The 27,863-nt window shown below is 43.7% G+C and overlaps 4 protein-coding genes across 5 annotated transcripts; 3 read left to right on the top strand and 1 right to left on the bottom strand.

Annotated features, from left to right (window-relative positions):
- The first annotated feature begins 386 nt into the window (after positions 1–386).
- Positions 387–9,104, top strand: LOC139342868 (probable ATP-dependent RNA helicase DDX17). Its single transcript, XM_070980131.1, has 13 exons — positions 387–814; positions 999–1,158; positions 1,261–1,357; positions 1,454–1,587; positions 1,676–1,741; positions 1,869–2,010; positions 2,186–2,346; positions 2,504–2,676; positions 2,969–3,079; positions 3,181–3,242; positions 3,344–3,403; positions 7,304–7,540; positions 7,747–9,104. The coding sequence occupies exons 1-13, from the start codon at positions 765–767 to the stop codon at positions 8,226–8,228; spliced, it is 1,935 nt and encodes a 644-aa protein (XP_070836232.1). The 5' UTR covers positions 387–764; the 3' UTR covers positions 8,229–9,104.
- A 66-nt stretch (positions 9,105–9,170) lies between these two features.
- Positions 9,171–17,355, bottom strand: LOC139342867 (ADP-ribosylation factor-binding protein GGA1-like). The gene is made up of 17 exons (XM_070980130.1): positions 17,295–17,355; positions 16,341–16,425; positions 15,620–15,695; positions 15,210–15,308; positions 14,988–15,111; positions 14,199–14,299; positions 13,947–14,027; positions 13,403–13,540; positions 13,237–13,318; positions 12,719–12,829; positions 12,467–12,619; positions 12,291–12,364; positions 11,918–12,105; positions 11,585–11,811; positions 11,312–11,481; positions 11,062–11,172; positions 9,171–10,527 (listed from the first exon to the last, which is right to left on the bottom strand). The coding sequence occupies exons 1-17, from the start codon at positions 17,335–17,337 to the stop codon at positions 10,417–10,419; spliced, it is 1,974 nt and encodes a 657-aa protein (XP_070836231.1). The 5' UTR covers positions 17,338–17,355; the 3' UTR covers positions 9,171–10,416.
- A 1,167-nt stretch (positions 17,356–18,522) lies between these two features.
- LOC139342858 (MICAL-like protein 1) lies at positions 18,523–25,661 on the top strand. 2 transcript variants are annotated; one of them, XM_070980120.1, is made up of 15 exons: positions 18,523–19,123; positions 19,664–19,712; positions 19,900–20,041; positions 20,382–20,467; positions 20,577–20,719; positions 21,062–21,675; positions 21,797–21,842; positions 22,310–22,850; positions 23,079–23,204; positions 23,502–23,628; positions 23,758–23,848; positions 24,008–24,081; positions 24,546–24,660; positions 24,760–24,806; positions 24,989–25,661. In XM_070980120.1, exons 1-15 carry the CDS (start codon positions 18,981–18,983, stop codon positions 25,111–25,113), a joined length of 2,469 nt encoding a protein of 822 aa, XP_070836221.1. In that variant the 5' UTR covers positions 18,523–18,980; the 3' UTR covers positions 25,114–25,661. The 2 variants fall into 2 exon arrangements, with proteins under 2 accessions (XP_070836221.1, XP_070836220.1); XM_070980119.1 differs by having other exon boundaries at positions 20,379–20,467.
- A 469-nt stretch (positions 25,662–26,130) lies between these two features.
- On the top strand, positions 26,131–27,863 carry polr2f (RNA polymerase II, I and III subunit F). The gene is made up of 5 exons (XM_070981298.1): positions 26,131–26,273; positions 26,471–26,540; positions 26,684–26,814; positions 27,047–27,118; positions 27,293–27,863. Exons 1-5 carry the CDS (start codon positions 26,254–26,256, stop codon positions 27,381–27,383), a joined length of 384 nt encoding a protein of 127 aa, XP_070837399.1. The 5' UTR covers positions 26,131–26,253; the 3' UTR covers positions 27,384–27,863.

Below are 27,863 nucleotides of genomic sequence, written 5' to 3'. Positions count from 1 at the left end.
AAGTAAACAAACTTCATCATCCCCGCTGAATGCTCGTTTGGCCGGTCGTTCAACAAGCTAAGGTGCAGGACACGACGTGTGTTCATGTTTGTACGATAGATAAGAAGGAGACTTTAGCAGGAAAGCTAATGTTGGTTGTTGCTGAAAGTCTGGTGTGTGTGTTGTGTAAATGTTTGCAGCTGCGTGGCTCAGCGTGACCACACGTTACTGATTATGCAAGATTTAGTTACGTTGACGTACCAAAAAAATATGTAAAATACGAATACAGGAATTATTTACAGAGCAAATGGTATGCTGTAACAGACAAAAATAAATAAGTAAATAATTATTTCAAGATTAAAATCAATCATACTTGAAGGGCGGGGCTTCCCAAGCAGCAGCCAGTCACAGCAGCTTCCGCTCGCCGGTTGAGCTGTATGCTAACAGAAACATAGCGTTATAGCTTGCTGTTATTGTGTCTTTGAACTTAAGTTTAATTTCATCTTAGAGAAAAACATGGCGTTTGATATTTAAGTTTTCAACACGCCGACAAGAAAGCCACAGTTTCTTGCTGTCAGCGTCTCGAGTTAACGTTAACGTTGACTGAAATAGAGTGATATATAAACGGGATTTAACGGCTAGCTAGCTAAGGTGTTTTTCAATTAAGGCCTGAGACGTAAACGATCAGCGAAAGCCAGGTGAGCTATCCGACTGAAGGGTCCACTGATCTAAAGGCAGCATTAAATATTGGCTTCACCCTCCATAGAAAAGCGTGTGTGTTCAAAATGAGAGGTTCGTATGGGGACAGGGATCGAGACCGTGGCCGTGACAGAGGGTAAGCAGCTCAGTCAACAGTTTGCATGCGAGCTAATGTTAGTGCAAACTGTGAGTGTAGATATCATTGTAATGGGCTTGGATGCGTTTATTACGATTAACAGCCATAACATATATGCAATAACAAAATGCCAACTTAGAAAACTGTCAAGTACCTGACTGCACAGTGTGTCATCATTTTGTAGCAGCCCTCGTTTCGGGTCCAGCAGAGGCGGCCCACCATCGGGTAGAAAGTTTGGGAACCCCGGCGACCGTTTACGAAAGAAGAGATGGGATCTGGATGAGCTTCCCAAATTTGAGAAGAACTTTTATAATGAACATCCGGAAGTGCAGCGATTGAGCCAGGTATTCCTCAATTATTGCAATTTGATCGTGAACTCAGGTAAACCTTTGGTTTTGGCACTGAAGTATTTATCCTGTGTTGGTTGCACACTGTTGTGCTTTCAGTATGAGGTTGAGGAGTATCGCAGGAAGAAAGAAATCACTGTTCGAGGCTCAGGCTGCCCAAAGCCCATCATCAACTTCCATCAGGCGCAGTATCCCCGTAAGCAAAACTGGAACTACACAGCAGCTACAGCTACTAGACAAAATCTGTTGGCACAGAAGTGACCTCATCATTTGTTTCTGCCCCTCCATCTAGAATATGTGATGGATGTACTGATGCAGCAGAACTTCAAGGAACCCACAGCCATTCAGGCACAAGGTTTCCCTCTGGCCCTCAGCGGTAGAGACATGGTGGGCATTGCTCAGACTGGCTCTGGGAAGACCTTATCGGTGAGACACACATCTTCCTTCCATAACGTACTGTTGAATTACACAGCAGCATTATCCACTGACCTCTCCCTGCCTTTCCTTTCCTCAGTATCTCCTGCCTGCCATTGTGCACATCAATCATCAGCCCTACTTGGAGCGTGGAGATGGACCCATTGTACGTGAATAGGAAAAGGATATCATAGAGTGTATAAAAATGATATTAAAAGCCACTGAAAAAAAACACTGAAATGTCTAATTCACAAAACAGTAGTTTGTTATGACATTGTATGTGTGCTCTGCAGTGCTTGGTTCTGGCCCCCACAAGAGAGCTGGCGCAGCAGGTCCAGCAGGTGGCTTACGACTATGGAAAGTCATCCCGCATCAAGAGCACTTGCGTGTATGGAGGTGCTCCCAAGGGACCTCAAATCCGAGACTTGGAGAGAGGTGAGGGGTGTTTACTGTTTGGATTAACCCTGTTTTTGCCCCACGTTCTAAACTCATTTCTCTTTCTCTTTAATTGTCTTAATTGTTTTGGCATCGTTGCGTTCGTCTAATTGATATTGTGTGAGCTGATTCAATTATATAACACATTGAAACACGCTATGTTTGTATCTCCGAGGTGTTGAGATCTGCATCGCTACTCCAGGTCGTCTCATTGACTTCCTTGAGGCTGGAAAGACCAACCTGCGACGCTGCACATACTTGGTTCTGGATGAAGCAGACCGCATGCTGGACATGGGTTTTGAACCACAGATTCGCAAGATCGTAGATCAGATCAGAGTAATGCCAATACATTTAGATTCGTTTCTGGAGAAAATACATTTTTCTAGAATATTAGTGTTTGCAATTCCTGCTTTGTTAGCATATGCTTTGTGTTTTTGTTAAATGAAGCTGTCTTTTTTATATCTCTTCTTGCTGGTTTTTGTTTATTGTGCAGCCCGACAGACAGACCCTGATGTGGAGCGCTACCTGGCCTAAAGAGGTTCGCCAGCTGGCAGAGGACTTTCTGAAAGACTATGTCCAGATCAATGTTGGAGCTCTGGAACTCAGCGCCAATCACAACATCCTTCAGATTGTTGATGTCTGTATGGAGAGTGAGAAGGACCACAAGTAAGAGGCCTGTCGCAGCAGCAGGTCTTTCTTTGCCTGCTTTGGTTTATTATAGGTTGTTTGTGTTATTTAGGACCCTGTGTAATATTCCTTTCATTATTCTTATTGCATGTTTCTCTTTTCCTGTTTCCTCTATTCCACTCCTGCCCCTTTTAATCCTTAATTTAATGACTGATTTGAAGTGATAAATGAGGTGGATATACAATGTATTTACATGTATAACATGCACATTTTCTGTATCTGTTAACTCTTCCTGGTGTTTTTTTTTTGTTTGTTTGTTTTCTTTCGTCAGGTTGATCCAGCTGATGGAAGAGATTATGGCTGAGAAGGAGAACAAGACCATCATCTTTGTGGAGACCAAGAAACGATGTGATGATCTCACACGCAGGATGAGACGTGATGGGTGAGTTATGAAAGGAGGGATTAAGAAAGGATCATTTAAAAAACTCAAAGTAGTGATGTTCACTGGTTAAATATATATATGGTTGCTTGCCTCTCTTTTAGGTGGCCAGCGATGTGTATTCATGGCGACAAGAGCCAGCCAGAGAGAGACTGGGTGTTATCAGGTACAAACAGGCTTGACATTTGAATGCCGGTGGTGCCTTCTCTTCTGTGCTGTGTCTGAGAGGATGACGTCCAGCTCCTCATCATCTGTTCATCGTTGCAGAGTTTCGCAGCGGCAAAGCTCCCATCCTCATCGCTACTGACGTGGCCTCGCGTGGTTTGGGTATGTCCTTTGTGCTCAAGTGCAAAGCAAATCATTCCCTCAGTATAACCACACACACACACACACACACACACACACACACACACACACACACACACACACACACACACACACACACAAGATGTTTGATGTGTAGCATAAGAACAGTGGTCGTTATATGATGATCCGACTCTTCACTGCATGTTTATTTCCAGTAGATTTCTGATCAAAAGTCAACCGCAGACACATACGGATTTGCTTTTCTTTCAAAGAGTGTGTGATGCTTCTCAGATAAAATGTGTATCTAAGAAGTGTGTCATATTTCAAGCGGGGTTGCCCGTGAAGATTTAAGCCACTTTGCTCGATTGAATAACACACAAAAACTCTGAACATAGGAATGATGTTGAATAAAGATGTGAAGATGTAAGGGGTGAGGCTAGTTCAGCAGCCCCTTACAGGATGGCAATCAACCTTTAACCTAATTCTATGTTCATTTGTTTTCTTTTCATTTTGTTTTTGTTTGTTGTTTCCAAGTCTCTCCTCCGACAACTAGAAGCACACAGGCCCTCGGGAGCCTGCAGCCGGACCTAGGCATGACAAATCGAAAGCTGACTTGGGGAGAGAGACGGCCTGATTAATCAGTCCCACACAGCCATCTCCACTGAAAACCTAGAACAGAGCCCACAAACAAAACTCTCCCCCCTTCCAGGACACTGGCTGCCTGGGCGACGGGGTGGGGAGGCGAGCGCGAGGTGCTGCTGGGCTTCCAAATTTGACCGTAGGGTCGGGGGCGGCTGTCAGATTAGAGGGCGAAGAGGGGGGTATGGAGGAGGGTGGGCTCCCCTCGGCCATGCCATCATCACAGTGACGCACCACAACATTAGCTGACCAAATTAACTCAGAGACTTTTTTACAAAGTTGTCAGTATCTGTGCATTTATTCTAATTGTATATGGATTAAGAAAACTTTCCAGTGAAGTCCTTGAGGAGATACATTCCCAAACAAACTTTTGGAGGGCAAAATTTTTCACCTCAATTGGTGCTGCAGATAATCCACTTTGATAGATGATACTGAAGTTTTGCGAAGCTGAGATTCAGTGGTGCGTTACAAGAAGACAGAGACAACTGCCAGGAAGTGAGGGTGGAAAGCAGCCAAAGCCGGGCATGGACGGCTATGCTGGAGGCTCCCCTCTGAACCGCCCCCTGATGCCAGCCCCTGACACCCCCCACCACTGGCTGTGCCGGCCGGCCTCTCCCTCTGCGGACGTCATGTCTGGTCCTGGCTGGCAGGAGTCCTGGCCTGGAGGAGCCACCTCTCTATGATCGATTTCCCTCCCTTTCTGTCCTATCTTTCACTCAGTTTCTCTGCCTCTCTCACACACCTCCTCTTCTTTTCCTGCTCTCACTTTTTCCCACTCTTTTCCTCTTTCTCTCATTTATCTCTTTTCTCTCCTCCCCCCCTCCCCCCAACCACCTATCTTGGTCTCCTATTATATTCTTGTTGTTTTCTTTAAACCATTTCTGACCCCTGTCCTCTTTGTCCCTTTGCCCCCTTTTCCCAAATCTACTGTGTGTCTTGCTTTTAACGCCCCTTTGTTTGTAACACTTTGACCCCGTCCAGTCTGTAAACAACTCACCAGCTCTTGATGACTTGCTGGATTTCTCCATAAGGACTAGCATAAACTGTCAGGAGTCAAACTCCCTGGCAGAGCCCCCTCTCAGACTCCTCTTACAGAAAACATCCACATGTCTTCTCCCTAGTGTCTGTTTCTTGTTACTGAACTTGAAAAGCTGGGCTCGTTGATATCACTGCCATTGGGAGTGACCTGGGAGGCATTTGGAACACGCCACACCAGTCAAAGACCACCAAAGCCCCTAAGAAAATCTGCCACTTCCACTGCTCTCCATCATGATAGGAAGTTACTTGTCACTGCCACCAGCTAATGAAAGAGATGGTAGAGGAAGTTGTTTTTGCAAGGGCTTAAGATCCTTGAAGTGTCCATAAAAGAGGCCTCTCCACCCACCACTTTGCGCTAGAACCAGCGTAAACCCAGCTGTAACGTCTCCACGTCAAAAAAGGCTGGATGGCGTGAAGAGGCGCAGATAAGACTAGAGTAGGACTGCGTCCCAGCGTAGTCCAGCTGGAGCTCTGGCCCAGACACTTTCCAGCTTTGGGAGTGTTGTGGAGGAGTGGCGAGGTGGGAGATGGGACTGCTTTTGTCCTGTGCACTCTCCTCCTACCCCTGCAAACCTCTCAGGACTGTTGATGGGTAGGGGGACAGAGGGCTAACTTTGTAAGCCATCACTAAATCTCTGATACAGGGTAAGTACTATACCTCAATCCCCCTCTTCCCCATTCTCTCCTCCACCAGCCTTCATCATTTTGCTTCCAAAACGAGATTTGTTTTTCCTCTAATCAGCAGTGTTTTCTGAGCCCTTTGTCAACTGTAATGAGAAACAGACCTCTGATTTGATTTGAACAGAAATGAGCTTAATTGTGTTTAATTCTTATTTAAACCATTATCAGTCCTTTCCACTGCCGAATCTGTCTTTATACCTTCATCCTGGTGACAGCCTTTGCCAGAGGGCGCCATGTTTCCAGGTTGTCCACCCGTCTCAGTCTCCTAAACGTGCTATCTGAGGAACGCTTTGAGGGAATTTCTTTAAATTTGACACCAACACTCAGTTGAACTCAAGGATGAACTGACTAGATTTGATGGTCAAAGGTCAGTGTGACCTCACAAAACACATTTTTGGCCATAATTCAAAAATTCATACAGTCTATGCAATTTTATATCTTAGGTCAAAATCAGTTTCAGTATGACATCATAGTGTTCTGCAAAAACACTCTTCTGGCCATCATTCAGCACCAGAACTCAGGAACAGAAGGCAGATTGTGGCCATATTTCACCTTTGGTCAGAGACTGAATTGGTGACTCTAATCTTGGCGTCCACCTTCAAACTGTGCTGTTTGAAGGTGTTTAGATTGTTTAGATCTTCTGTGCTGTCAGGTTGAAGATGTGTGTGAAGCATCACGTTTTACAATGTGCAGCTTCTGTGCAGCAACATCCATATTTGAAGCACTGTAGTCCAGCACAGGCTCATTGGCTCTGCTGATGTTGAGCTTCAGGTGATTGTTGCTGCACCACGTGATGAAGCTCTATATCAGTCAACTGGAAAAACAGCCTCTAAGACATGGAATGGAGTCATACATGTCAATATATTGATTCACCAAAAAATACACTTAGTAACTTTCATTAAATTCCTTCAAAGTCTTCTCTACAGTCTGGACAGACATGGTTGTGAACTGCAACTTGACTGGTTGGTGGTTTTTCCTAAAAACAATTATCTTTATGTCATTTGATTCTTATGCTTAAACCATTAATCAGCAATCCCCCTTTTTACTGCTTAATCTATCCTTTACACAAGGATCACCTGCTAGGCTTAATTTTAGGGTCATTTGCCTCTTAAAATGTCTTTTTTTTTCTAATTGAATTTCACTTAATATTGTCCAAATTATCCAGCAAGCCACTAACTTTTTTCCATCACTCAATTCAGCTGTGGAGCTTCGGCTGCACCTAATTGATTTGCATGTGTGCAATTACTTTATTACTATCGTAGATTTTTGAGCCTTCTTTTGTAATTGGCATGGTAAGTAAATTCATTTTGTAATGGTGTCCGAGTAGCTGATAAGATTACAGGTAAGTGATTCATTCAGAGGATTATGGGTATCTTGGAGGTATTGTCTGTCTGAATGTTTTCAGTTCCAAGCAGCACAGAACTTAACATTCATGAATGGAGTAGGCTGATTCATTTCTCTGCTGGTGTTTGTCTTGTTCTGACTTGTGTTTTTGTCTTCTCCGTCCCTGTAACTGATCCCATCACACTGCCCCTTCTCAACCCTGCTACTGCAAATGTCAAGATGTGGAGGATGTCAAGTTTGTCATCAATTATGACTATCCCAACTCATCGGAGGACTACATCCACCGTATCGGTCGCACGGCCCGCAGCACCAACAAAGGCACTGCCTACACGTTCTTCACTCCAGGGAACCTCCGCCAGGCCCGCGAGCTGATCCGGGTGCTGGAGGAGGCCCGGCAGGCCATCAACCCCAAGCTACTGCAGCTGGTTGACAATGGACGTGGAGGAGGCGGAGGAAGTGAGGGACACTTCTTGCTGGATTCAAACACTGTGTACTTTATGATTTACTGCTGAGATTTGTCTGTCCTAATGTCTCCAGTCTGAGGATATTGTGACAGCCTAACATTTGACTATGTTTGTCGTGGTGGTGCTTTATCCCTTGAACAAATCGTTGTTTCTTTGATGGCAATCTGCCCTCTCTCCTCCTCTGTCCTTAATTTCCAGGTGGCCGTCCCCGTTTCCGTGGCAGCTCCAATTCAAACAACCCCAACCTGATGTACCAGGACGAGTGTGACAGGCGAATGCGTTCTGTGGGTGGGGGCGGCAGCAGCAACAAGGACAGCCGCGGCAGCAGCAGCAGCTATGGCAGAGATAGCCGCGGAGGAGGCAGCCGGGACGGGGACCGCTCCTCGTCCTCGTCCTCCTCTTACAGAGATCGCAGCAGCAGAGATGGAGGACGCAGCTACGGCTCCAGCTCCAACTCATATGACCAGTACCAGAACAACAACAGCAGCAGCAGCAACAGTGGTCAGTACAGCAGCTCCAGGGCCAGCTCTGGATCAGGGGGAGGTGGAGCAGGGCAGGCCCCACCTGCTTCATCGGGCCCCCAGCCTCTAATGGCCCAGCAGTTCAACCCTCCTCAGCCTATGATGGGCCTGATGGGGCACTCGCCATTTCAGTTTGCTGCTCCATCAGGCAGAAAGTAATAGGATCTGTGCATCAGTCACACACAGCACTACACCCAGTCTCAAGTGAGTGAGAAATCTTGATTTTTAAAGGTTTAATCCCCAGGAGTTGACCGCTGGGACAGCACATGGCAGCTGTGAGCTTGTTTGGGTTGCAGCACATCTGTCACAGTGCTTTTAGAGTTCTTCCATTTCTTTATCATCAAGATATTAAGAGCGGTTCCCGGCTCGTTGAAGTGGTCAACTCTTTTTTTTTTTTTGACAAATTAATCCTCAAATTTAGGTTGACAGAAACTGGTTGGTGTCATTTTTTGACTAAGTTTGTCATTTTTGTCTTGAAAAAGAATCTTTTTGTACAAATATCTGTTTTTGTACTGTGATCCTGTGTGAGCTGCCACAGAGGGTCTGTTCAATCTGCTTCTCTTTTTAGGTGTGTCAAAGGTAGGTGCTGAAGTTAATTCTTGTATTTATGTTTCTGTTTTAGGTTTAATTTTGTGTTTGAAACTTTGTTAGCCACACGATCAGTTGGAGATCAATTGAGAAGAAAAAACGTGGGGATACTGGTGTGTCTTGACCAGAACTAGTGTTAAAGCAGTTTTTCTGTCAAGCTATTTTTTCTTTAGAACATTTTCTCTGAAAATATATCCTGATTTAATTACATGGATGTTGATTGCCTTATAGAGGCAACTCTGCAGGGGCTTTGTGAAGCCATGCTAGCAATTAAAGTCGTGCATGTAAATGAACTTTTCTTTCACATTTATGAGTTCGTGTTTACTGACAAATATGAGATCCACCATAGATCACCGTGTTTAATCAGCAGTGATGACTGAAACTTTCCTAGCAAATAGTACGTCCCTTTTTACAGTTTGTTTAATAAAGCTCTGCAATGTATCACTGAACCGTCTCGATCATTGATAAGTGACATTGTGCAGTTTTCATCTGCAACACAAATGAACGTGCCTTCAGGTCACCAAGAAAAAAAAACTTTATTACCCATTAGGAATATATTACCAGTGTTATGCTCCTGCACATTGCACACGTCAAATGTCCATAACAGAACTGCCATCGTCGGTATTTACAAAGCAGTTGTATCAGATTAGTGCAGTGGAATGTGATCGAGAGCCTGCGGGGAGGAGGAAGTGTTCAGCATGGCGGACATGCATCGCAGACTGCAGCAACAAGATGAACATGTTGGAGACGCGCCGTGCTCAGTGCACCCAGGCGCAGCTCCGTTTGCATGTGCTCAAGTTTTTCATATTCAGTTTTACCCAATAAATGCTGCAGTATTTCAAACGAGATGAAGGAAAGATTTCTCAAAATGTAACTCTACAGAAAATGCCTTGAATATATTAAGAATTTCAGGTTATAATGTAGCTGATGTGTGTCTCAGACAAACTGCAGACCCAACGTGAATCACACGTAACATGAGAAAAAAACACAAATCCATCAAAACACAAGAAGTTAAATGTTAGAATTGCAAAATAGGCACATATGGCAGATACACACCTCTGATGTTCACACAAGATGAGGAAAAAAAACAGTCTGTGCAAATCAAAATGTGGACTCAGTCTTTGCCAAAGAAAAGATGCAATAGTCACTCATCACAAACTAGACACCACAAAAGTTGATTAAGTACAGCTTTGTTTTGCAAACTAAGACAAAGTGCATCTATGTAATGCCTATGTTCCTTCTCTATTGGTGTGCTGGATTTCGCAAGCATTGTGTTCCATGTTGGCTGAGCATGCAGAGGTAAACGCAACTGATCATGGATTTAAACCGACTTTGTGTCCTAGGTGGATGAAGGAGGAAACGCATAATGAAAAGTATAAAAAAAAAATCAAGCACACCAAATGATCAAATATGTACATATATGATGTAGTTTACTTCCTTCGTAGCTCCGTCTGTTAAACACAAGATGACAAGACTGCAACAACCTTGGGGAAGCAGTTGCAGGTTTGTTTCAAAGCAGCCACATACAGCAGACTAGACCTAAACACACGTGATTCGTTTTTAAGCAAAGCATACGCACATTACACTGACTGAGCATGAGCGTAATCCAAGGAAACCAATCAATGCCGATCAAAGAAAGTACAGTGTGATCGCAAAAGGAAAAACAGGCTTATGCAGAGTATGGAGCTGAAGAGTTGGTTTAGGAGGGAAGCCGAGTCTGAAAGCAGAGAGTCTGTCGTGTTGTGGTTGTTTCTAAATGCTATAGGTTTCCCCACGTCTCCGGAGGAGGGAACTGTTCTAGACTGCCGCTCTCACTGTGCTCCTGCTCTCCCATGGTGAAGGCTAATGTGTACTGCAGCTGTACTTTCTCCTGAGGAACACACGCGCACACACACACACACACACACACACACACACACACACACACACACACACACACACACACACACACACACACACACACACACACACACACACACACACACACACACACACACACACACACACACACACACACACACACACACACACACACACACACACACACACACACAGAGGATGGGAGAGGTGGATTGATACACAGCCTCTGTGCTAATCTCATTTTTCACTTTTCTAACATGCACCTCAGTGTCAAACCGAGCTGCAGCTTGAAATAATAATGAAGACGGTAAAGCGACAAAGTCTGCGGCGTGGTATGTTGATCCAGGGATTATTTCCTTTCAGAGACTTTCCATTTCTTGCTGTGGATGTCAGCTGACTGTCACATAATCCTGCTATTAAAGCTCTTATGTAGCAGTGAAAGTGAAATAACATTGGTGGTTACTGTCCTGCTCGAGTACTTTAAGTCAAAAGGCAAAGGAATGCTTTTTGTTTATCGTCTAATCAGTTCAAAATCTCATCTCACCTTGTTTGGGTTTGCCAGCAGCAGGATCTGTGTGACAGCAGCAGGAGGAAGGATGGGGTTGAAAGCTGGGAGCTCTGTTCCTGACGGGGGCTGCAGCTTTACTGCCATGGACTGCAGTTGATTAGAAAAAACAAACAACAGTCTTTACTGAGTCATTGGCTGCAGTGCTTATGTCTATGCAAGATGAACCTTGCTTGTATCTACAGCTTATCTGGAGAGCGATGTAACAGGAGATAACGGCCTTGCTGACCTTCGGAGCCGTGGTCTGGAAGCTGATGTTGGTGACGGGGACAGGAGCGGATGACAGCATGGAGATGATCACCACCAGCACATCAGGGCGAGACGGAGGTGAGTCGCGAGCAAAGTGAAAGAGAACCCGCAGACTGTGTCCATCAAACACAGTCACAGGTAACAGACTACCTGGAGAGGGACAGGACAGAAAGACGGGGAAAGAGGAGTGAGAGCCAATCGTATATCTGTACTCCCGGGTGGACAGAGGAATAAAGCCATCCAGTTCTCTTACTGGGCTTAATGGATTCTAGCGGTACAAAAACATCAGTCAGGGTGATGTCTGGAGGAGGAGTCTCGGTGCGAGTTGGGGACATGTCCAGCAACGTCGCTCCAAGGCTGGGCTGACAGTTGAGAGGTGCAGGAGGCTCAGCAGAGAAGGCTGGGATGGGGTTCGGGGCAACGTTGGACCCAGACTTGCTCTGGAGATCCCTCAGAGTTGGTTTGCACTGCTGCTTGTCCCTAAAAGCAGAAAAATGAACAAACATGCATGTCAAAGTAAAACCTGGAACATTTTAGGGCTGTCTTGACACCATTTCCCACAGCGTTAGCAGTGCTATTTAAATACCATTTGACCTGCAGGCCCTCTGGAGGCAGGGACTGCTGCAGCAGCGTCTTTCCTAGCAGGTCCAGCTCATCCAGGGCCGAGTTCCCGGGGGTGGAGCCAGACGAAAGGGGCTGAGAGTGGGAGGGTGGGTCCGGACTCAGGAGGAGACTGGGTGCTGCTGGGATGTCTGCATCTATGCTGTCAGAGGACTGGAAACAGACCGTGAGAGGAGAATAGCAGTACAGATGAGTCACTGAATGCACTGGAGCAGCATCAGGAGTAATGACGCCCGTTAACATCAATTAATAATTAATAAAAAAACTCTTTAGTCTAAATCATACAAACTGTCACAAGACCATCACAGTGGACACAAACGAATCCTCCCTCTGCTCACCTGGAAGGAGTCCCAGGCTGTGGAGTCCTCAGGCTGTGAGGGAGGGTTGGAGGTGTGTGTTCCTTCACTTAAACCTACGGGACGCACAAAGAGTGTTCAGAGTTTTCTTTCCCTTCATTTTAAACCCGAGCTGCACTTCATGAGGTGTGTGAGTGAGGTGTTCCACACGCTGTTACCGAGTGACATGAGCTCGTCGTCGAGGAGACTGATGCCCATCTCTTGCGTGGCAGCGTTGAGGCTGTCTGTCGGAGTGGGAAACTCTGGGAAGGACGGAGGCGACTGTGGCGATGTGTCCAATCCAGACAGATCTAATAACGCCGTCCCTCCCCCTGAGAGAAAGGAAGACAAAAAAAACCCAGCAACTGCTGAATGAAGCTTTCTGTAGACTGCCAATTCTAAAAGACGCATTTCTGTGCTCGGTGCCTCACCCTGTTTCTGCGTGTTCACTGCGTTGTTGCCGTTTATGATCTCCCCCTTCACCTGTTGTTTATACAGGTTGATGACGTGAGTCAGGCTGTCGTTGGCCTGCAGGATCTCCGCTGTGGAAAGACATGAGAAAATGCTCCTTATTGTTTTCAGTGTTGATCAGTCTGAACTGATGTCTCAGGACGTGAGGAGCAGTGCGCTGTGCGGGAACAATGATTTAACACCGACTGGCATCAGCTTTCAGTTATTAGCTCCAGTGTTTCCTGTATTCATATTTTGGCCGTGTCTCTGTGCTGTCCTATCAGGCACAGCTGTGATAGAACAAGGAAGCCTGAGTTCAGTGTCCTGCTGGACGCTTCTACAGCGGAGGAAAGAAAAACACTTGAATAGCTGAATGACACAATGAATTGTGGGATGTCCTGATGAGGATTAATAGAGAAAAAAACACTTCTGCAGCAAAGAACCTTTTTATCTTTTTATCAATTTACGTGACATTTGGATGTATAGAACTAACGCTCACCCAGAGCCTCGTCGTTGTCCTCTGTATCACTTGCCAGTCTGAACAGTGTAGGTCTCATTTTCTCGCAGCGCTGGTACAGATCCTGACCACACAAAACACACCATAAATACCCGAAACCCACTTTCTGTCTGGTTTAGCACTATTTTACAGCTCTCTTTCAGCTCACCTGTATGAGCTCAGCATTGCTCTGATTGCTGCCGGTGCTGTCGTAGTCCTGCAGAAGCTGAGTCAGCAGAGTGACGCTCTCCTTCACCTCCTGAATGGCGTTCACCCGCTTCGACACTTTCTCTGCTCGCTTCTGATCCTACAACGGGGTGCGACCACAAGCACATGCGCATGTATGAGATGATCATACATGAAGCAAGCGGCGAAAACACGCAACAGAGACACAACAACACAGCCAAATAACTACAGCAAGGTCAGGGAGAGGCCATAAGAAGAGTTTGGGTTTAAAAGCAAAGAGCAGCTCTGAAGCCCCTGAAATTAGGACAAATTTACTCTGGATTCCTGCTGAATCACTCTGCCAGTGACACACAAAACCCCACAGTGCAACCGAGCCATTTCCTCATTCAGATAATGTTCCTGCTGTGAGGACAGCACTCTGGTATTTTACCCCTTTCCTTAAAATCACACACAGGACTATGGTGCAGTTAATGTACAACAGAAAATTGCGATTTAGAAAAAGAAGGAGGAGAGAGAAAGAGGTTTACCTCTTGGACCATTTCCTTGATGAGTTTGTTGGCAGCTTTAAGGTCCTCAGGGTGCGAGCTGTTCAACAGGCGAGACAACATCTGACAAAGCAGACCGAGTTCACAAAGGAGAAAATGAGTGACCACGTTCATAAATCCCAAAAGAGAGACAAGCACGATCATGTCGCACGCTCAGTCAGTGAGAAAACGGTTCAGGTCACATTTATTCTCATGCTGGAAAGCATCTCTTCAAAGAACTGATTGTTTTCTTACTTTTGACTTCTCCTCATCCTCAAAAATGGCATTCTTGGGTCTGGGTGGAGGAAGGTTCAGCAGTTTGTCAGGTGGCAGCTCTGGGTCTTGTTTAATAATACCTGATTAACAAACACAGTGTGAACAAGAACAAGATTGAAATGCATCTGATCATTACTTATCACCGTGGTTACTAGTTGTTTAGCCCTCACTAGGGTTGGGTGGTGTGACGGTATATACTAGATTTGGCAATACTGTTTTCACTGCGGGAGCGATCCCTCAAAGTGTATTTACTCACTGTCCTTCAGTGTACGCACTGCTGCCCTGCTCCACAGCCAGTGAGTGGGTGTGCTGATGACAGTGCAGACTGTAGCTGTTTCATGCTCTTTTCTGATTGCCTGTATATTGCTTTCCAGTCTTTCGCTGACATTGTCAGTACACCCAAATACATGCATTACTGATACAACACAAAATCCGTCATCATTACAGATGAGACCTCCTCCTCCTGCACTCTCAACCCAGGCTCCACCCCGCGCATAATCCAAACAAAGCATTTCCGGTAAGTGAGAGTGTGTCTGACACGGACAAATGTGCTCCGTGTGTGAAAGAGCAACTCTGAGCATTGTCTGGACCTGACTCTATGGTCAGTGTTTGGAGTTTATGTGAGAAAACGGCTTTAGTGTCCCTGCTATATATTTGGGGAGGTCAGCATGATGCAGCAATCTCAAACATGGCCTCTGACTTTTAGTGCCTTGTGACAACTTGAGAAGTTATATTTTCCTTTCATGTGGTGGCAGATCAGCCTCTTACCTTGTTTCTTCAGCATCTGATAGGCATCCGAGATCTTGGCCTCATCAGGCAATCCCAAAGTCCAGCTATAGATCAACTCCAAAACCTTCTTTTTCACTGGCTCTGGTGATCGTGAGCCCAGATACTGAGTGGGGGGGATCGAGGACAATAATCATGTTATTTACACATAACAGACATGTCTGAAAAACAATTATGCACACAGAGACGCTCTGAAAATCTCACCTTTGGAGAAACTACTTTGATGAGTTCATTGAGAAAACGGAACTTTCCCACTTCACTGTGAAACCTTTTCCCACAGTTTTTCATACACGTCTCCAGAACCTAGAAAAACAACAATCAACAACATCATGCTGTAAAAGACAAGCCACTTCAAACTATTCAATACATGTTTAGACAAACAGTCAAGGTGGATGTAAGTTTGAGGACATAGACTAACAGAATTTATTACATCTGATTTAGGGTTTGATGTGTGAAGAGTTGTAACTTTATAGCAGTAAAACATCTTTAAATTAGAAAATGTACAAGTGTAAACAAACATATATATCCTGTACAATTAGTGGGGTAGAAAATAAAACCAGGGTCATCAGTGCAGGGGCAGCTTACAACAGATCCTCCTTCAGATGTAAACTCACCAGCAGGGCCTGCATGGCCTCCCACTCCTGTGGAGACTGGATCTTGTGGGCCAGGAGCCTGGTGGCCAGCTGAGGTCTGGAACACAAGTCAGAAAATTACTGCAGTGTCCAGAGCACTGCATGCAGCAGTGGACGGCATATGGGCAAATGCAAGTGTGGTAAAGTGTGCTGTAAATAGTTTACAAATAGTAAATAATCATGCTTGGAATTAAAAACATCTAAATTAACAGCAAATACAAGTGTAAACCTTTGAAATGCAGCAATAAATTGGTCAGAAATTAAAATACCAGTATAAAATACAACTGCATCAAATAAGAACAAAATGCGAACATTAAACTAGTATGATCACACTTGATAAATTAAACCACAATTCATACAAGTAGTATAAACCGGTAACGGTAAACACTCTAAAAATAACTAGGATTTCAAATTCTGTGTAAATGTTAAGTGCAAACAGGCATGTAGATGCAGAATTGAACGGAACTGGCTGGCCCCAAGATCTGTCTCAATGTCACAAAAACACGATCCATCTATCTGAGTCAGAAATGGATCGGTGCATCTCTAAGCCCAACATCAACCATACAATGCCAATACATACAAAGGCGTTCTTTGCTAGAAAAGATGGCCACTACCACAGATGGCGTCTCTGGGATTTCTAAACCTGAATCAGCATCAACTAGACCATAATTGAGGCATGAAGCACAAAAGGCAGTCTTCTTACCCCTCCAAATCATTGTTGAGCTGGTCACAGAAGGCGTGGATGCTGCTCCAGTCCGTGTCTCTGTTCAGTGGGTTTGTGGCTCTGTCTGAAATGTGAGCAAATGGGGTGTCAGATGACACAGGTGACAGTTACTTCAACTTTACTGCGTTATATCAATATATCACAATACTGCTACTCTGAAATTAGAATAAATATCTCTGAGATTTTGGTTACAGCAATGCCATGATATTAAATTACACAGGTTGCATTGCTATTAAAGGTAACATTACTATAAGATTATTTATCTTTCTGAGATTATTCAGTGACAGTGAACAGCTCTACCTGGTCGATCATTGCTTATCATTCAGTCTGTGTCAGTAACTGTCCCTTTTATATTTAATACTGAATGTGAGCAGCAATGTTCATACCCTAAGTATCTTTGACATTAGAAATGTTGCGTAAAAAAACACCTAAGAAAGCTAAAGGCTTCCTCGATGCCTCCATGATTAAAATTCATGAAGTCTCTGCCACAGAACGCCAGCATGCCACCGTGCACAGGGCACGCGCTAACTGTCACGTTAGCTAGCTTGCTGTCGGTAGTCGCACTGTGTCACAGCCTCGTCTAGAACTTTCTTACGAGGCCATAGCATTGCCGACACCATAATCCAAACTCCGTGACTAGGAATGGGGGGGCCCTTGATCTTGTCGCCCACCAGCGTTTCCTCGTCGAGCTATCGTGCCGTAAAGCTAACGCTACGCCTGTCTGTGTTGTGTGTTGACAGCTGGCAAGCACAGCAGCTCCGGAGCTACGTTAGCATCCTGGATGTGATGGCAGGGTCTCAAAGTCCCCTCTGCTCGGACACGCGCTGCTGTGGTGAGCTGTCATCTCATCGACAACAACTCACAGATAATGACTTGTGAGTGTCCAGGTCTCCAAGCGGAATTGCCTCGGTAGAATAAGTTTGAAATACTCACTGATACGAGACTCCAAACTCTCCGCATCGGGCGGCGCAGCCATCACTGCGAGATTTATGTGTTGTATGGGTCTCGCGAGAGTGCACACTGGTACGTAGAGGCAGGAGAGACACAGAACTAGAGTGGATAGAATTACAAATCAAAGACATAATGTTTGGTTGTTGTTGTTGTTGTTGTTGTTGTTGTTGTTGTTGTTGTTGTTGTTGTTGTTGTTGTTTGGACGTTGGTGTATAATAACGTTACCTATATGCAGTATGTAAACTCTCTGCCTTATTTGTATGTCTCACATGTTTTTACTATACATGTATTATTCGAAATTAAGAAATCTCTCACCGGTGTACACTAAATGATAGTGATAATAATCAAACATTGTTGTTATTCTATTTTAGACTAATGTCTGATTAATCCTAATTATTTTGTCCATTTAAAATACAAAATCAACACAAGTGTCCATGAAAACATGATTCTCTATTGAATTTTAGCCACAAATTACAGATTACAAAGCGTAAACGTAATGGGAATAACCATTCGAGCACATCAATTTCTATAATGAGGGGGTGCGTCAAGTGAGAAGACACAACCTCACCGGAAGTAAAATATCTTCAAAATTAAAACAGACCGCTTGATTTTTGTGGTCACCATCATATATCTCCAAGGACAAATAGAAATAGAGCACTCTCTGTGATAGTTTTATAACATTTGATCACTAAACAGGTCGCATTTTCGCTCCATTTTTTTTCATGTCTCGAAAGATTAACGCTGCTATATCTTATTTAACTGGTTTATTTAACTGATTTGACCGGAAATACACCTTTAAACAATGGCTGACTTTACTGATAACTTAAAAGTGGTTGTACTGTCCATTCAGTCAAAGTTAATTTTGTAGCCTTAAACTGAATACGCTCACATAAAAGGTTGTATTTCTTAAACCAGGACATCTGTCAATTGATCAAAAATGGCACGAACTGGGAGGAATGATTAAAATGAGCTAAAGCCCAGTTTTAATTAAGCTTTAATGCATTACCAAGTTTCTATTAAAGAAAATCATTTGTTATGTTTGACTGTGATGCAGTGCAGAGAAAAAGTCTGGCAAGTCTGCATCCGCGAAATAAACTTGTAACCAGAAACCTCCCTTTCCTAATTATAGAGGAGCAGCAGCTCTGTGTCTCCCCCCAGCGGCAGCTATTGTGCTTTTCACTAAGAGTGGAGTACAATAAGGTGGACTGCGGCAAGTAACGGGATTTGATTTTAATTTACACCCCTTCTATCAAATCGACCATGAATCATCGGGACGCTGCAGACGTTTGGACGAGAGTTCACTTTATTGAGAAGGTCGTTGGTGGTTTGTGGTGAACGGTGGGGCTGTGCAGCCGTGAGTGAGGGACACCGTTTGAGAGTTAAGTTGTGGCTGGAGACACTGAAGCAATGTTATACAGCTTTACATGCGCAGACACCTCCGTTTTGACTTGACAAAGCACCATGACAGGGGAAAAACTTCCTTCCTGCTGCTTCACCAACTCGATTCACAAGTTTGGCCGCAGGTTTTCTGAGAAACGAAAAAAAAAAGGTTGTTGCAAAAGTATTCGTTTCCTGTTTCCTCTACAGAGCCAAACCTGGGCAGATTTTTTTGTTTGATCTCCTCTAACTCATGAAGTGCCATGTTTACCCAGCCCACATGTCAAAGAAATGGCATCACCGACGGCTTTACGAGAGTGGTGCCGCGTCTCATGCGCTTATTACCCCAATGTGGAAATAAAGAACATGTCAACCTCATTCAGAGATGGACTTGCCTTCTGTGCCATCATCCACAAGCATCGACCTGACTTGATGTAAGTACACCAGTAGTTTCATAGAATTGTGCTGGCTGTGCAAAGTCATGCTCAGCCAAACAAGGACAGTGAGGTGCATGATTTATATAGTGGCCCTGGCCTAATCTGCAGGTGCATGACAAAGCCATTTCTAACATTATGAACACATTGTCCTGTCTGCTTCCGGGGTCCTGTGCTGAGATTTCATTGTCCTCTTGACTGGGCCTGCTCCAGACTGACTAACGTGCTGTCTAATCTGGAGCAGAGCAGGACCTGCACACTGTGTCTTGGACTAATCTGCTCTCCTTTGCTTAATCCCTCTCTGTCTCTCTGCTTAACCTTTTCTTGTCCAGTTTAATGGGATTAGTTGGTTTGTTTTTACCTCTTACATACAGTGAATGAGCCTCAATTGTCTCATCTGATCTTTGATTTTGATCTGCATTGTGCAGTGCTTTATGTGTGTGGAGCATCTGGTTAGCTACCATTCACCTGTTGTTTTTGTGATTTGCCTCCTTTCATCATCACTTAATAAATCTCTCTATTTTCCCGCCCTCGCTCCAGAGATTTCAGCTCCCTCTCCAAAGACAATGCTTATCAAAATAACAAACTGGTGAGTCACTTCCTCTTGTGTTTTCAGACAAGCCAAAATGCAAGCTTGTCTCTGTCAGCGTTGTGGTTAGTGTTTGTTTACCATTACTTACACAAGAGACTGAAAAGAAACCTTCTGGGTAATCTGTATTCAGGCAACTCCCTTTCCTAACTTCATTCATAGACTGTTTATCTGCCCTGCTCTGTAGGCCTTTGGGATCGCAGAGATGAAGCTGGGCATCCCTGCGTTGCTGGACCCAAACGACATGGTTTCGAGCAAGGCACCGGACTTTTTGAGCGTCATCACCTACGTTTCCCAGTTCTACTACTTCTTCAACAGGAAGTCTTATGGTGTGTCTCTTCTGCTCTTCAGAATGTGCTTTTATTTGTGGGTAGTTGCAGAAAATCCGTAAGCAGAGGCTTATTGTCTTGCTCAGAGGCACTTTATGAAGGTGCACGATCACTGAAGCCACCTGACAGGCTATTGGGATTATATCTTTGTTGTTTCAGGCCCTTAACAAGATATGCAAATTCATGCCCCACGAGGAATTAGCTTTAAGTGGCACCTCTGTTTTTTCACTTGCTTTATTAGCGGTATTTCGGGTCCACACCCCTCCTCTACTCAAAGCAAGACAGCACATTTCCATCTTAAAGTTTTCCGTTTGCATGTCTTCTCTTGACTTTGCAGCAGGTCTTGCCAGTTTGAGGTCATCACATGTCGCTGTCTTAAACAATCGCACAAAGAGTAAAACTCGTGATGGTCTGAAACGCCATAAGGTAATTGCTCACAGTTGAAGCACATGTGCTCCCAAGGTCAACACACCTGTTTTCTCGTGCTCTTTGCTGCTGGGTTAACAGGCTGTGTCGCTGGTTTTTCTCTTTTCAGAGCTCGGCTGATCTCGAAACCAGCAGAGAAGATCGTTTGTCCAACGCACGGCCACGAACAGTGTGCTGTCTGTGTTTTAAGCCTGTCCACCTCATACAGAGACATTTGATTGAGGGAAAGATCTACCATCTCCGCTGTTTCAGGTAACAACACTCTTTACAAGGTAACAGCAGCTGGTTTGTCTCCTTGTCTCCTTAGGGTCCAGATATCCAGCTAGACTGTGAGTCGCTCTGATTGAGACAGACTGCTGTTCACACATAAGAATGTATTTCAAATGCGTTTCAAGTGACCACTCTGGTGGTATTTGATGTCCCTACTATGATTATTTGATTATAGCTGCAGGAATCTGTATCTGAGTTGGCCAAACAGCCTGAGAAGAGGACTGTTTTTTAAACAGCAGTACAGGAGAGTAGTGGGATTATGGTTTCTCTGTTAATATGTGTTAAGGATGTTTTACAGCAACATATTTCATGTTTGTCTTTCAGGTGCACGGTGTGCCACAGCACTCTTCTACCAGGGTCTTACACACAGGGAAGTGATGCCGGCTCCTTGATCTGCACTCACCACGCAACAGACAGTAAAAGTCCTGACCTCAGTCAGCAGAGTGGATCTGCTGAGAATCGGCCCAAATGTTCGCTTCAGGCTGGTTATTTTTCTCAGGGTGGATTGGCTATCGCCAGCGTCCCTCATTACACTAAGAAAATAGAGCCACAGGACAGACTGGTTTGTAAAACAGCAGAGACAAAGAGGAAAGAAAGGCAGGAGAGGAGCAGAGAGGAGAAAGACAGAGAAAACAGAGACTGCACTGTTGGATGGAAGAGCCAAGAAAAGAAGCCACCGCCTCCTCATCTCCCACCAGCCAGTGTTAAAGGGGGGACCTTTGAAGGAGCTGGGAAAGTTGGACCTGCAGTCATTCTGACAGACAGTAAGATACAGCAGGAAGGAAGAAAGATTCAAGAGCCCTCTGAGCGCTCCTCAGCTTGTGCACAGGTGACCGAAGGAAGTAGTCGGCCGGTTCCAGCACCCAGGCGAACGCTCGTCCCTGTTCCTGCACCCAGGACCAAAACTTCCCAGACAATGAGCAGCTCCCCTGCAGCAGGTAAATGGATGCTATATTTTATTGTTAGTCATTTATTTCTGTCTACTGCATGTATATTGATTTAATGTCCTTCTCTTCTCTGTGAAGCCATTTGTGTTTTCCTCTCTCTTTCTCTGCACAGGCAGTTCATCCAACCAAAATAAATGTTCACCCCGCTCACCTCACATGTAAGTGTGCAGAACAAGTCTGTTCTCTGCTTACCTTTGTCACAAACCTCAAGCTGTCTCCTGCCCTTCTCTTGAATATGTCGTGTCTTTCTTTTACTCGTTTTACATCTGCAACTCACAGCTACAAATGAATGAAATATTGGCAATAATCAGAACAATTGTTTAAACATAAATCCAATTACAACAAATAATGTTTAATGTTTGACAAAATCTTAAACTCGTATTAAAAGGCTTTATAGAAAGAGTACTGAATCAAAAGTCATTTTCAAAAGTTAATATTTAAAGAAAGCAAACAGCAAGACATCATGAAGCAAGAGCCACAAAATAAGCATTCACAAGACATGCAGAGCAACAGAAGACAGCGTTCCACGTCCCATTATGATAATATAATACATTACTCTATTCCTCAAAAGTTCTTCCTCATTTGAGTCATCCCTTAAAGCATCTCTTGTCTTTCTGCCTCGTAGCACCAGCCCAAAAAGTGGTAGCCCTAAAGTGAAAACCAACCATCCATGGTTGACCATCATCCATCCTGGACCATGGACACAGCTGCCTCCCGCTCCAGCTCCAGTACCCACTCCTCGATCCAAGTCTGTCTCTAACCTGCGGAGGTTAGGCTACACACCCAAAGTGCCTGCTCCTAATCCATTTGGAGAAGATGTGGATGAGGACGCTAAACCCGAGCCTGCAGACCAAACTCAGGCCTCAGTGTCAGCTAACTGCTCAGGGAACAGTAGCCATCTGAGTGGAGTTACTAACCCAGTGGCTGCTTCAGGTGAACCAGTTGGAGATGCTTGTCAAGTTGATCAATCAGATTTGGATGAAACTGGAAACGCAGAAGGTTCACAATCAGATGTGACTGCAGGGCCTCATGCCACAGCAGATGAAGCACAGGGTCACACTTTACCCAGGAGCCTCTCTGTGCCAGCCATCACATCCGCCCACCCTCTGCCTGATGACACCACAGAGACAAACGAATGTGATCAGGTCACATCATGTCAGAGTAAGGTATGACTAAAGATAATAGCTAACTTTTACAAGTGAAATCTAACATGATTTTTTCTATCGCAGTCACAGACTCATAAGCATAACACCCGCCTCCTCTGACAAGAATGTTTTTATGGGATGGTAATGCTATGTAAACAGGTTAGGCAGGTTTCACATCAGTGCCTGCCCTTCACTAACTTTAACAATCATGTATCATATGGTATTCACTGCCTTATATGTCATTTTCAGCTGGCCTGCCAAGTGAACCCTTCTGACCAAAAACCTGCGATGCCCAAATCAAAGACTTTTCAGGACCTTCCATCCTCTCAACGGGGCCCTGCCCCCGGACATGGCTTCCCTCTCATCAAGAGAAAGGTAGTGCTGGATATCAAGGTCAAAAGGCAACAAACAAAGAAGATGACTCAGTTCATGTTTATGGTTCTAAATGCATATTGACACATTTGCCCAAAAGGCAAAAATCTGAATGACTTTTAGGTTTACCTCCATGTTATCACCTTGACAGAAGGATTAGATGCATTGTTACGTTTTAAACACAGTGATCATCGCCAGTCCAGTCATTACAGACCACATGTAAATTGTCCTGGCCTTACTTTATACATGCTTTTGCAGAAATGATGTGTTCGAGTTTCAGTCTTACATGTTGCTTGACAGGTGCAGACAGACCAAAATGTTTCTGCAGAAAACCTGCAGGTGGAGCTGAGAGAAGTGGATAAACATCTGCAGGCTCTGGAACAAAGAGGAGTCGAACTGGAGAGGAATCTGAGAGACTGCAAGAATGGTTCACTGAGTCGTTCCCGCTGGTTCTAGATCCAGGCACAAAATCACTGTTTCTGTGAATGCACTGCACATGAATACTAACTGTGGGATAGGGATGTTTATATCTCTGCCCCCTCTTTTTTTATTTCAGATACAGAGGAGGAACAAATGCTGATGGAGTGGTTCTCTCTTATCCAAGAGAGACACAGTCTAGTACGCAGAGACACAGAGCTGGTTTACCTGTAAGTAGTTTAGACCAGGACAATGATTTTGCTCTGGTAATGATTTGTATGTGCCATTCTTTTTAATGGTAGTTTACTCTGCATCCAAAAGGTTTTCGTGACTTCTGTGATGAGAGGTTTCTTAATTTTACCGACGTGTTGTATCGTGCCTCTCCCCAGGACAAAGCAGCAGGAGTTAGATGAGAGACAGGCAGATGTGGAGTACGAGCTCAGATGTCTCCTTAATAAACCAGGTCAGCATGTTACTGTGTGCATCACTTTGTCGCTTTTTTGGCAAACCTATCTGACAATAATGACTATGATTTCTCTCAGTGAGCAGGGTCATTCCTGTGGGGAAACCTGGGGGGGTTACATAATAATAGAATTTATAGGCCCAATATTTCTAGTATATATATATATATATATATATATATATATATATATATATATATATATATATATATATATATATATATATATATATATATATATATATATATATATATATATATATATATATATATATATATATGACATTCTAATGGATTTGTTTTCCAGAAGTTTTAACAGTTCTGTGTGTTTTTGCATAAGATAATAACAAATAAGAAATCAGAAACCTCACTGGTTGCAGTTTCCTGAATGTGGTGATGCAGTGCGAAGGAGTGATGTGCAGTGTTGTGTTTTGTTCAATCTGGCACACCATTGTCTTCACATTCAGAGAGTGAATGGAGTCAGGAGGATCGAGGTCAAGAGCGGAAGCTGACGGACGAGCTGGTCGCCATCATCGAGCAGAGGAACCAGGTTGTCAGCAGCTTGGATCAGGACAGGCAGAGGTGCACGAGGATATGAAACAAGACATGGTGCTTTCATATTCTTTTTTTTTTTTTCTTTTGCTTTGAAATGTATAAATGCAGCTGTGTTTTACTGATTAGGGAAAGAGAAGAAGATATGCTTATGGAAGCTATGATGAAGAACAAAGGTGAGAAAATTACTTTTTAGTTCCCGGCCTTTTGTCACACTGTTGTGTCACTCCTGTCTCTCCACTTTTGAAGAAGGCTGAGCAAGTTCAGCCTCGGATTCTCTGTCACTCATGAATACTCTATAAAATGCTCACTCTCTTGAAAATGGTGACCCATGTCTTACTGCGATATCTCTCCTCAGAGTTCCAGAAGGAAGGACTACAAGAACTAAAGAAGTCAAAGGGAAAGTTCAAGCCCACCAAAATGTTTAAGATGCTGCACCAGAAAGCAGAGAGCACCAAAAACCCCATGGACAAAAAGAGCTGAAGTACTCGCTCAGCTGCAGAATTCTCACAGGCAGCAAACTCATTTATGCATTCACATGATAAGGATGTCCAAAGTGTTGTGGAAAAGTGGAAGAAGATCATAACATGGAATGGTTTAGTACTTTGTTGAAGAGCAGCTCAGTAGCAAAGACAAAATGAATGAATCGTTTTCTCAGCGCAAATGATTCAGTGTTGTTAATACTTTTTCTCTCCTCTCCTGTTTCATTAGCTGCTTCATCTCTTACATGTAATCAATATTTATGTTTTTGTTTTTATTCTGTTGCATACTTGTATTAGTTGAAGTATGCAATAAATATTTATTAGGCAAAGTTTTATGCCTTGTCTATGGAGAAGAATTGTATGTTTTATGATTAAACAACTGTTCTTGAAATGCTAGTGATCTGCTATCAGTGTAAGATCGCTGAAAACAAATGAACATTCACACTGTGTAGATGTTATTTCCATTATCAGTATCACTTTGATTATTTTTGCTCAAATGTTATGAGAAACACTGGAGAGCAGAACTTGGAAACCCTTGAAGAGCTAAAAAAAAAAAAAAAAGAAAGAAAGAAAAAAGAAAGTGATGCAATAATTTCATGGCTGCAATCTGCAGTCCCAACTTTTTGTCAGAGTTTGTTCAATACAAAAGTACTGCAGCAATTTTGAAAAGACATGCTTGGGGGTCAAAGGTGAGGAAATTATATACCGACACTTGGCTGTGTTATTACAAAACATTTTAAAGTTATGGAGGAATTGCCTACACGTTCCTGATGACTTAAAAATCAGTACATTAAACAACCATAAGTGAGTTTGTCACTATTTTGTTCAACTCAAATTAAGGGGGCAGGAGGGATGGACACCACTCAACAATAAATTGACACGTAACATTCAGACCGTGTCAGTCTTTTTATTTTATTACGTTAGACCAAAGAGTACTGGTTTTAACGTTCTACACACTTTGTCCAGTCCAAGCGGAACGGAAAACTAACTGTCTTCTTGAACATCCGGAACATTTCCCGACGCACCAATCCACCGGAAGTAGGAAGTTTTGAACGTTCATGTGGGCTCATATTGACAATAATAAGTGTCTCTGAAAATTCATAATACCAAGGGTTCACACGTACGAGCTTCAAAATAAAACATGTCCGACAACGAAGATAAGTAAGTACACACAGCTTTTAACACGTTGCATTAACGTGCGTTATTTGCTATAACGTCACAACAACGTGGGCTAACGTGAACGTTATAGCTAACTCGTTAGCTAACGTTTAGCCAGTTAGCTCTAGCGTAGCTGTCCATTACACATTTATTCTGGTTCCGTTTTCTTTGTGATAACTGTTTGGATGTCAACTTTGTAGCTTCGACGACGGAGATTTTGATGATGCCGAGGAGGATGAGGGATTAGATGACCTGGAAAACGTTGAAGATGTAAGTTAACCTTTTAATTATTTGATAATTGGCTTTTCTAATTGGATGAAACATAGAGTTAGCTAGTATGTAACTTACAGTGCCATCGTTATTAGTCCTTTCTAGTTCAAACCTGTTTTGTTTTGTTTTTTCTCGTTCTTCAGGAGGACCAGGAGAATGTGCAGATCCTGCCCGCAGGAGAGGGGCAGCAGGCAAACCAGAAGAGGATCACAACACCATACATGACTAAATACGAGAGGGCCAGGGTGCTTGGGACACGAGCTCTCCAGATAGCGTGAGTGTCTTCATATGTGTTGAACTACAAACTGTGTCCTGGATTCAGATCTGGCCTCTGACCTTTGATTCTTGTCTACACTCTCTTGCCTGCCATGTTCACTCTGTTATGACCATGTATGATGGAGGTGGAAGCGCTGCGAGTGAGGACAGAGACTTATTCTTCCGCTTGTATTTTGTGGGTTGCCAAGGTAGCTCACCTTGTCTGCTATCTGCTGATTTGTCTCCAACAGGATGTGCGCTCCAGTCATGGTAGAGCTGGAGGGAGAAACAGACCCCTTACAAATAGCTATGAAAGAGCTTAAGTAAGTGATAATTGTGCAGTTTGCATGAGCAGTAATGCTTTATATAATCATACCATGACTGCATTTTTACTTTCTTTTTGTCATTATTTAAAGAGATGGTCAGTATTCTGTGATCTAGAGCTTCTCTGTACTTCCAAGTGTCTCACTTTGAATTTTCTTTGTTTCCTGCAACAGGAGCAGAAAGATCCCCATCATCATCCGCAGGTACCTTCCTGATGGGAGTTATGAGGACTGGGGCTGTGATGAGCTCATCATAACTGATTAAACAACTTATCCAGTCAGCACTGGCAAAACAATATATGCTGGTTCACCCCCCCACCATCGTCTCAGGTCAGTCAGCTACACAAACCCAGAAGAGTCCTGATTCGGATGCAGTTATCACCCACCTGTTCATGCCTCGATTGATCCAAAAACATCCATCACATCAGATGGCTCTGTTGGTGAAATATGAATACAGAAATCTACTGAACAGACACCAGAAGACTCAGAAAAATCAAGTGTGTGTTGGTGGTTATGTTCTTGTTGCACACCACGCGACTCGAGTTAGTCTACAGAATTTTTTTATTTTTACAGCTGCATTTTTACTTAGAGCCACAAGGGGGAAATGTAACTTAAGTCAAACAATTACTTTGTTTTACAAAATAATCCTGTATTGTAATGATTCCATTTATTGTTTTTGAAGGAGAGGTGATTAGTGTGAAAGAACTGTTTTATTGTTATTAATAAATTCTTTTGTATAAAAGGA

This window comes from Chaetodon trifascialis, chromosome 15 (genome assembly GCF_039877785.1).
Source record: "Chaetodon trifascialis isolate fChaTrf1 chromosome 15, fChaTrf1.hap1, whole genome shotgun sequence".
Taxonomy (NCBI): domain Eukaryota; kingdom Metazoa; phylum Chordata; class Actinopteri; order Chaetodontiformes; family Chaetodontidae; genus Chaetodon; species Chaetodon trifascialis.
Note: the sequence above shows the minus strand (reverse complement) of the source record. Positions and strands in the feature narration are given on the sequence as shown.

What these genes read in the sequence shown, in the direction of transcription:
- LOC139342868 (XM_070980131.1), top strand. Translation starts at nt 765, where the DNA reads ATGAGAGGTTCGTATGGGGACAGGGATCGAGACCGTGGCCGTGACAGA. An exon ending in CGCAGGATGAGACGTGATGG is followed by an intron (nt 3,080 to 3,180) that starts GTGAGTTATGAA and finishes CCTCTCTTTTAG; the next exon opens with GTGGCCAGCGATGTGTATTC. An exon ending in ACGTGGAGGAGGCGGAGGAA is followed by an intron (nt 7,541 to 7,746) that starts GTGAGGGACACT and finishes CTTAATTTCCAG; the next exon opens with GTGGCCGTCCCCGTTTCCGT.
- LOC139342867 (XM_070980130.1), bottom strand. Translation starts at nt 17,337, where the DNA reads ATGGCTGCGCCGCCCGATGCGGAGAGTTTGGAGTCTCGTATCA. An exon ending in TCAAGGAAATGGTCCAAGAG is followed by an intron (nt 13,541 to 13,946) that starts GTAAACCTCTTT and finishes ACCCCGTTGTAG; the next exon opens with GATCAGAAGCGAGCAGAGAA. An exon ending in GCAATGCTGAGCTCATACAG is followed by an intron (nt 13,319 to 13,402) that starts GTGAGCTGAAAG and finishes TTGTGTGGTCAG; the next exon opens with GATCTGTACCAGCGCTGCGA.
- LOC139342858 (XM_070980119.1), top strand. Translation starts at nt 18,981, where the DNA reads ATGGCATCACCGACGGCTTTACGAGAGTGGTGCCGCGTCTCATGCGCT. An exon ending in AAGCATCGACCTGACTTGAT is followed by an intron (nt 19,124 to 19,663) that starts GTAAGTACACCA and finishes CCCTCGCTCCAG; the next exon opens with AGATTTCAGCTCCCTCTCCA. An exon ending in ATGGTCTGAAACGCCATAAG is followed by an intron (nt 20,468 to 20,576) that starts GTAATTGCTCAC and finishes TTCTCTTTTCAG; the next exon opens with AGCTCGGCTGATCTCGAAAC.
- polr2f (XM_070981298.1), top strand. Translation starts at nt 26,254, where the DNA reads ATGTCCGACAACGAAGATAA. An exon ending in ATGTCCGACAACGAAGATAA is followed by an intron (nt 26,274 to 26,470) that starts GTAAGTACACAC and finishes TCAACTTTGTAG; the next exon opens with CTTCGACGACGGAGATTTTG. An exon ending in ACCTGGAAAACGTTGAAGAT is followed by an intron (nt 26,541 to 26,683) that starts GTAAGTTAACCT and finishes CTCGTTCTTCAG; the next exon opens with GAGGACCAGGAGAATGTGCA.